General features: G+C 33.9%; 1 protein-coding gene across 2 annotated transcripts in view; it reads left to right on the forward strand.

The window, feature by feature from the left end:
* Window positions 1–1811, forward strand: part of Crispld1 (cysteine-rich secretory protein LCCL domain containing 1) — a 42003-nt gene extending 40192 nt beyond the window's left edge. Inside the window, exon 15 of one of the 2 annotated variants that reach the window (XM_013028427.1) lies at window positions 727–1811. In XM_013028427.1, the coding sequence (XP_012883881.1) occupies window positions 727–778 (52 nt within the window). In that variant the 3' untranslated portion in view covers window positions 779–1811. The remainder of the gene's footprint in view (window positions 1–726) is intronic. The other variant, XM_013028428.1, reaches the window with a different exon arrangement.
* The last annotated feature ends 7697 nt before the right edge of the window (window positions 1812–9508 follow it).

Genomic DNA, 9508 nt, shown 5'->3' on the forward strand with positions numbered 1-9508 from the left:
TTAAAACATTGTATATAATTGCTTATTATCCAATTCCCTTATATGTGGCAGTGCATTATTTTTAACTTGTTTTAGAAGTACCTCCAAATAACATGGAGTTGTATTCCTTTTCATCTCCTTCCTCTCTACTCTCCATATTTTTCAATCTTAGTAAATAAATGCTTAGGTACTTCTAGATTTGACAATTAAATTTCCTCATTAACATTTTTCTTGAAAGAAACAATGGCTATTCAGAATTGATTTGTATGATAGCAATATAATTTAAGTTTGGTCAGACCTAGAAAAAAAAACATAATAAGTTACAGCATGTGTAAATATGAGCCATTTTATTAGTTGCAGTGAACTTTTAAGTATGTAAATCCACTGTTCACCAGAGTCTTAGAATTCTCTTAGAAAACAACAGCTAACTCTCCTGAAGTATATTTCATTAGAGTCAAAGCAGAAAATGCATGAAAATATGACTAGAATCTGTGAAATACTAGACAGACTTTTCCTTTCATACATTTTAAATTTCTTTTGTAAACTTAGAGTCCAGCTTACACCAACATCTTAAGAATGATGTCATCCGTGCAAGAGCTTTCCAACAACTATAAATTATAGTAGTTTAAGAAAGTTGACCATCTGGATTCACAGAACTGCTTTTTTGACTGTCATAAGAAAGCATGATTTATTAGAAGGATTATATGTACAGATGACATCAATGTATATTTTTTTGTATATTTGCAGTTTACAGAATCCTCCAGGAGGAAAAGCATTCAGAGTATTCGCTGTTGTGTGAAATGGAGCACTTGGAAGGGGATCATAATGACTGTTCCAAATGCCATATTTCTCAAGTTTGTATAAAACTGTAACATTACTGTACAAAAGATAGCAACTATGTTCAGCCTCCTACAAGTGCCATATGCATATAAGTCTTGATAAACAACGTCTATAAAATAAAACATGGGACATTAGCTTTGGGAAAAAAATAATGAATAGGTAATGGTTTTAGAAATCCTGTGTTAAATATTGCTATATTTTCTTAGCAGTTATTTCTATAGTTAATTACAGTCATGATTGTTCTACATTTCATATATTACATCACATGGTGCTTTGTATATGCCACTAATAAAAATGGATCTAAACAGTGAATGTGAATGTCCTTCAGAAAATTATCTGGTGCACTAAAAGCAATAGTTTTTAAACTGAAATAAGCCTTTTATCACATTTTTCCCAGTCCAATTCCATGGTGTTACCTACTCTAAAATCTCAAGTTGTTTTCTACTTAGTACCTGTACAGTGTTCCTCTTTTGTTTAGTTTAGATATATACAATACTAAGTCCTGATATTGCACTTACTATTTTGTATAAAATAATATTTTAATATTATAATGAACCTGTTACAAATTTTGGCTCCTTTGGAATGGTTTCAATTGTAAGCAGAATAAAGTCAAAGTTGTGGTATAGGATATGAGTAGTGATTATGTCATAAGCATAGGGCTAAGATGCCAGCCTATGTATTGTTAATGTTGGAGTCACACATTTTGTCTTGTATCCTGGCACATACTCCTGCAGGCCAGGAAGTATAATAGCAAGAATAAAGATGGACCAAGGTCTTGTCTCACCATTGCCACTGATTTTCATAATGGCAAATGGCCTTGTGTATAAATGTTGCTATATTATGGTATCTAAAGTGGTGATGTATTTGTTTCTATGGAAAATGTATTGTGCTTTGAGACTATGATTCTGTAAAATGTTACTTTGAGTACTTTTTTTCTGTTGGTGAATTTATTCATTTCTTGTAAACTTATTAAAATTAATCATATTTCAAAGGAGTATTTTCAGTTCCTTTTGCATACATGCCTTCGTTTAGAAACCATTTTAAGATTAATGAGCACTATTGATATAAATAAGTCTTCTAAATTTGGATTCTTGGCTTTAGCATAAACAACATATTTCATGTCATAAGTCTAGTCAGCTTAGTTATTTAGGTACTCTTACATGGAAGAATAAGAGTCACATATTTAGAAGATTTTTTTCAGCAAGAGAAATAAAATAAGAAGTGATTTTATAAAGAAAGTGAATCTGATTGTAATTTAAAAAGGATCAACAAGATAATACATACTTGACGTATTTTAGAAAGTAAATGAGCAGGTGTTTAGGAACAGAAGAAAGGAGTTAAAGTACATACTGGAATTGGGAAATACACGAAAGCTCGCTAGCTCAAACTAAAAATAAAATAAAATAAAAACCATACATGGTTGAAAGAAAGCAACTTATGAATAAACCAAATATCTCATAATGTTTTGGAAAGAATGGGCAAGGAATTAAAAAGTTATATACTAAAAAGTGCATAGCCGGGCCCTGGTATCTTACTCCTACAATCCTAGCTACTTGGGAGGCTGAGATCAGAGGATTGTGGTTCAAAGCCAGGTTGGGCAGAAAGTCCATGAGACTCATTTCTCCAAACAATCACCAAAAGAAGTGGAAATGGAGCTGTGGTTCAAGTGGTGGAGCTGTAACCTTAAGCATAAGAGCTCAAGGACAGCACTGAGGCCCTGAGTTCAAGCCCTAGGACTGGCACAATAAAAAGAAAAAGTGCAAGTATTGAAGCAGATTTTTCCAAAATACATAGAGTAAAAGACTTTGTTCTTTATTCCTCCCACCATCAATTCTGACAGTTAAAAGATTTCTCAAATGGGTCACTACATTGGATCCCCATTGCTAGCCTCCTGTACTATCATAGCATCTCTAGATGGAGCATCTCTATTCCTTGTCTGAGCATCTTTAGTCTTGCCTTTGGTTTTGGTCTCTTCCTTGAGTTTCCATTGCTTAAGAAAGCAGGATCCACCATGAAAGCAGTTAAGAACCTCCATAGTCTTGATTATTTTGTTTATTTATTTATATTCTACAAAAGACAACCTTGGGTAAGTTATTTCACTTTCTCTCTTATTGCCTTGCCTGTAAAAGGAGACATGGGATCTTACAGAGATTGCACTAAGACCATATTTGCACTGGTCCTCTCATTATTCACTAAACATAAAGTTCTCCAGGAATTTTACTATAATCCTAATAAGAATTAAATACTGTTTACTCTATGCACATTATGTTAATGATTTTTCCCTACTATATTTAGTTCTCTGGATTGTATCACTTTTACCCACTTCTTTACCTAAAAACATATTTATCTGAGTGATTTTTTTCTCCTAATTGGATTGGACTATACTATTGAATGGATATTTTAACAAATGCTATCCTTGAGGATATAGATGAATAATTCTGTACTTAGCATAGTGAAAGATGAACACCGAGATATAATGTTACAAGTAATAAAATGGTGGGCATGCTGTGTGTGGATTTAAAGCTTGTCAAAATTAATCGAATAGTATTAACATCATTATTTTAGTTTTTCAGTTTTATTAGACCACAGATGAATTCCTTTAGCAATAAGCTTCACAAAGGAGAGCAACATAAAAATACATTTCTTTTGTAGTCTTTTGAAAAATTTGCATATTCTCCTGTCCACTTTTCTATTCAATATTGTATTTAAAAACCTTTATTGATTTTTATTATTTATGAATTGTTTTCCAAAGAAACTTCAGTTCTTCTAAATAATGTGGAGAGCTAAACAACAAAGTAAAGCAAGCTGTCATTTTTGCAAGCATACCAAACTTCAGATTTGTAGTTTAAGCGAATTTTGATTCCACAAAGAATTGCATTGTTTAAGCTGTTTTTAGAAGGTATCTGAAGTGATATTTCTACCCTGGTACCATAATATTCATGAACTACAGAAATAGTTTAGTGAAATAATCTGATCCTCTTTTACTAATTTATTGGACTTAAGACTAAGTTATATCATTTTTGAGATTTTTTTTAAAAGCCACACTCTAGAACCCTGCTATTAGAGCTGAACAATTAGATATTCTTTATCCCTCTCTCTCCCCCAGTTCTTAAGTCACATTGCACAAATCAGTCAGTGTGTAAAATAAGTATGATAATTAAGCGTCCTTACACTAGACCATTAAGTTTTGTAAACTAAAACTTCCAATGATACCTAAAAATACTTCCGAATTAAATCCACAATAGTTGTTTTTCACATTTAAGATTTCACTCATGAGGATGGAAAGCAGAAGCCTATATAAGACCAATAGAGAAGTTCAGTCTATATTGAAAGTCTATATAGAAGAAGAAATCAAGAATGTATATTTAACATGACTGAATTGATTTAAAACAACTTCATAAATGCAAATACTTAATCTGGTTTAGTCCTAAAGGTAAAAAATAAATAAATTTTTAAAAATCTATATAAGAACTTCATAGCTAGGGACAAAATAAAAAAAATTATGAACAAATACTGGCCCCTTCTGTAACTTACAGCTTTAATTCATTCAGAAAATATTGAGTTTCTTCAATGCACTGTAAAATGTGCTAAGCACTGTAGATGTAAGCAAAACTCCCAGCAATTTAGAGAATATTGGGTGACATCCAGACAAATATATGATCACAAGCCATAGTGATAATAAGACTATATAATTACAAAGAGAATGCACTACTATTAGAATACAGAAAAGTGGGGCTTTACTTGGTTTGGGAGGAGGTCAGAGTGAAGAGAGTTTCCCGATATTAATTTAATTTAATTTAATTAATTGATATTAAACATTAAATCTTAAGGATAAGTAGGAATAATAAGGTAAGGAAAAATCTGTGCAATAAAATATAAAAACCAAGAATGTACAAATATTTTATCGAAGTAACATTGTAGGAATAACAGCACAAAGACAAAAACATAAACAAAAACAAAAAACATCCAAATATGTGTTGGGGCAGAGAACAGAACAGAGATATATCTAATGAATCTGGACTCATTGGTGGGGTAGGAACCCAGAAGGTTCCTCAGGATCTCAAAGATACAGTGCATACTTTGAGCCCTTGGATGTGCTCATTTGACATTGGCATAAGGTGACAAGTATTAATCTGCTCAAAAGACAGACATCAGAGTTTGAGCAGAGAAGGAGAAGTATTAAGTAAATCCTGTACGACCAGTGCTAGAGTTTAATAGAATTTAATGTCAAGTACTCTAATACTCCAGGTCAATAAAGTCGGACTCTTAAATGATTGATATGACTACAAGAACTAGATGGAGGAGATTGTATGTGAGGGAGGATAGATGGCTCGTGTTGAGAAACATGCTTGAGACACCCCTACATTTTCCTTATGTTATTTGATCTTTCATAGTAAAATCCAAACCCAGATTACTTTTCATTCTTATGTGCTAGAATACAGATTCTAAAAGGTTTAGGAACATTAAGGTCTTGAATTTGAAAACTAAAATTTACATCTCTGTTTTACTAAATCTAAAAACCTTTGCTCTTCCCACCAGGTCTTTCTCCTGCTATTTTTTATAAGGACTTGGAATAACTGCATTAGTTCCCCCCCAAATCTTTTGAAATACTCTTATACAAAATTTTACAATCCTGGCATATGCTATTAATTTGCAAAATGCAGGAAAATTGTAGAACAATAATAGAGGTTTTGCTTTATTTGATTAAAGGAACAATTGTTTTTCAGAGAATATCAGAAAAGGATGAAATTTGTATGCTGTAGATGTTATTGGACTGTTCTTCAAAAAAAAAAAAAAATAGACTGAGTTACGTTTCCTTCCCCACCTGAAGAAAAAGGAAATAAGAGAAAGACAAACTTTCTCATAAAAGAATGGATGGCTGGAATCATACTGTTGACTAACTCACTGCATATAGAACTTCTGTTCGGCCTCCACACCCAAAAAGGCAGCAGTAAGGAAGAGGGCTTTATACCTTGTAGAAGTGATGGGAACTCTGCTTTCTTACTTCCAGTTAAGTGGACTCCTCATCTTCATTCTTTTTTTTTTAATTGTGAAAATACCATACAGAGAGGTTATAATTCCATGAGCAAAGTAATGAGTACATTTCTTATCAAGCATTGTTGCCTCCTCCTTTGTTTCCCCTTCCCAACCCTTCCCATCTCCCCCATCTTCATTCTTTACATACCATCTTCCTTTATCCTCCTAGGAGCCAAAGATCGACATCTCACCACACCCAACAAAGCCTTTCAGATTTTAAGCTCATCTAGATAAACAATAAGAGATTCCTGAGTTTAAAAACATCCAATTCTTTGAAATACATATGTTGAAGGCATGAAGAATCTTCCAACAAAAAGCACAGGTAAGTGGACATCCCATCAGCTTGCCAAGACGCGGTAGATGTTTTAGAAAAGAGCACCTGTAAAAATATTTTCATTAGTGTCTTTTAGAGGGATCTGAGGAAGTGGCGCTGTGGCTCAAGTGGTAGCACGGTAGTCTTGAGCTAAAGAGCTGAGGGACAGCGCTCAGGCCCAGAGTTCAAGCCCCACAGCCGACAAAAAACAAAACACACACACACAAAAACAAATCTTCTGCCCTAGAGGGATCTGAATCGATTTTTTTTTTATGGAGAAGTAATAATCATAGAACAGAGGAAGTGCCAGGTTTTGGAACAGATTAAGAGAGTTAAATTTTAGCTATTCCAGTTTAGGAAGTAAAAAGCTGCAATGTGAAAAAAGAAATTATTTGAGAGATATAGAAGATGAAACAGAAAATTCCTTGTTGAAGACAAAAATATGAAATGTGTATAGCTGTGTGAACACATAATAATATTGGATATTCACAGAATAACATACTATCCAATTAAGGATCAATGAATACAACATTGAATTGCTAGTGAGAATTTTGTATTTGCCTTTTTCTATGTGGATAATCTGTATAGAATTCATTGAAATTCTCTTAGACTTAGCTAGTATACCTAAAATTCTATATAATAAATTCCTCACAGCATTGAGAGAAAAATTAAAGAATATAGCTGAAATTACCTAGCACTTGTAAATACTATTCAAGTGATAGTTATATGCATCTTAGGTATCTACGGGGAGAGAAACAGATTTCATTTCAGATTTTTTATGAGCTGTATCTATTTTATTGAAGTAGAATTTAGATTTTAAAAGTGTGCTTTCAGTTGTTTCATGAGTTATATTATTTTCCTAGGGTTTCTGTAATGAAGTACCACTGGCTGAATACCTTCAACAACAGAAATAATATTTATTCTGTGGATCCATAAATATGGGAGTTTTATTCCATCTTCTAGTATGTTCTACAATTTCTTTCTTTAGACCTCTGTAGAGGTGTTAAATATCTTGCCTAGATTTTTTTTAAAAAAATTGAGGCTATTGTGAATGGGGTTATGTTTCCTGATTATCTTTTTCAGCAAATTCATTGTTGGTGTATAGAAAGACTACTGAATTGTGTATGTGAATTTTGTATCTTGCGACCTTGATGAAAATGTGTTCAGGATCACATATGACTACCTCACCTCAAAATAGAAATAGGTAGCAGCTACATGCAAAGTGTATAGCGCAAGAAATACTGCTGTAGTAATCAAGTGAAACAAGAATAATAAATTTAAAAACCCTTCCTTCTGCGTATGTGTAGTCATGTGAAGCTTAACAAAAAGGACAGGGATTAAAACATACATCCTTTGGGAATTCCCTCAGGTGAGAATGTCATAAAGTGTACTTGTATAATCCTAGATAGTCCATGTCAGTCAGCATGGCCTTTGGTAAACACTAGAGGTATCATTCTGTTATGGTATGATGCATCATTCTGTTGTATGGTAATAAAAGTTTTTTAAATAAAGTTTTTAAATGGGAGTACACAATAAAATACTGGCAAAAGCATAGCATAATGAAGTGAATAAGATAGTAACATAAACTTTTCTTCTTACTAACAGTACCAAGGTTTGAACACAAAATAAATATCGAAGACACTTGTTTCCTAGGTGGTGGTACTATTTTGGTTATGGTGGAAATATTAGGAGGTGGGTCCTGCCTGTTAAAAGTAGGTCACTGCAATGTATTCTTGCAAGCTATACTTTTCACTACAATTTCCAATATTACCCTCATTAGGTACCTCATCAGCATAAGCCTTTACTATGCACATTCCTACCTATGTTCTGGTCTCAGGAGCACTTTTCCAGAATATATTGCTAAGCAAGCTCCACTTATAATATTGTAGATTTTCTGTAGGCTATTTTTCCAAACTTCTCCAAAATCCTCCTGCAAAGCACTGACAAAGCCTTCTCCAAATCATTTCAGGTATATGATCTACCATTCTATTTCTTGGTATCTATTTTTTCTCTTTCCTCCTTTCTTTCTTTTTCTTTCTTTCTCTTTCCCTCTTTTCCTCTTTTTCTTTTTCTTCCTTCTTTTCTTTCTTGCCTTTCTTTTCATTTCTCTTCTTTTCTTTCTGTGCCTGTACTGGGGCATTAATCAAAGGCCTTGTGTTCTCATCTAGTTCTTTCCCTTAAGGCTGATGTTCTCACTTGACCCTTACCTCCACTGTCAGCTTTTTAGACTCTCAGATTTGTCTGCCTGGGCTGGCTTCAAACTTCAGTCTTTAGATTTCAATTTCCTAAATAGCTAAGATTACAGAGGCAAGCCATCAGCTCCTGGGTCTTGGAGTGAATTTTCTATGTTAACTTTCTATAGCTGTAACAAACACCTTAGATAATAAACCTGTGAAGAGAAGTAAGTTTGTTTAGGCTCATGGTTCCGGAGATTTTAGTCAATGTGAACCAGCACATCCATTAGGCCTCAGTGGGTTTGCCTGGTGGTAACAACAGGGAATGTGTGGCAGAAAAAAAAAGCTACTGACCTCTTGGCCAGGAACCAAAAAAGAGGAAGAGAAAGAGGCCAAGGTCTTATAATCCTCTGTGAGGGTTTGCCATGCCTGTAATGCCCTGAAAACAGCTCATTTGGCCCCACCTCTTCAAGGATCAACTACTTTCACCTCTTCAAGGATCAACTACTTTCAGATGGTGTCACTGTGAGGCACAGCCTTTAACACAGTGACCGTTAGCAAACACTGAAAAGACCACGGACAACAATGTGTTAAGATAGGATTTGAGATGAAATGAATGAGAGGATTTTATAAAAATTTAAATATATAAATTAAGATGTCCTTTACATGCTCATTTTATACAGGAATCAATAAACATGTATTATTACATCTATTGCATTATCTTTCTTTTTTTTAATACAAGTTATCTTGTTTAAGCAGTTACCTATGTCCATGGGAGAAATATAACAATCCTGAAAGGAAAGGAGTATTTTTTCACAGTGAAAAAAAAAATCCAACCCACAGATAATTTCCACTGGTTCTCATGGCTCTTCCCCAGCTCTTTTGGTCAATATGGTGTTCTGCTCAACAGTAGCTTTCAGTGTAGCACTGCCAGAGAAAGCCAGGCTGTGCACGCAGAGCCAAAGACTCCTTCACGTCCTCACACACTGAGTAAATCTTTGCTTACTGGCAGAGGTGCCCACAGGTTGGAGCACTTGACTGGAAAGGAGAAACAGATATAGATGTGAAAACCTGAACTTGGGTGAAAGAGAAATGGAAAAGTCCAGGGGGAAAAAATAAGAGCAAAGGAATCAAGTATTCTTTTCCTTAGACATAATTTTTAAAG

Source organism: Dipodomys ordii, unplaced genomic scaffold, assembly GCF_000151885.1.
Source record: "Dipodomys ordii isolate 6190 unplaced genomic scaffold, Dord_2.0 Scaffold109, whole genome shotgun sequence".
Classification (NCBI taxonomy): Eukaryota; Metazoa; Chordata; class Mammalia; order Rodentia; family Heteromyidae; genus Dipodomys; species Dipodomys ordii.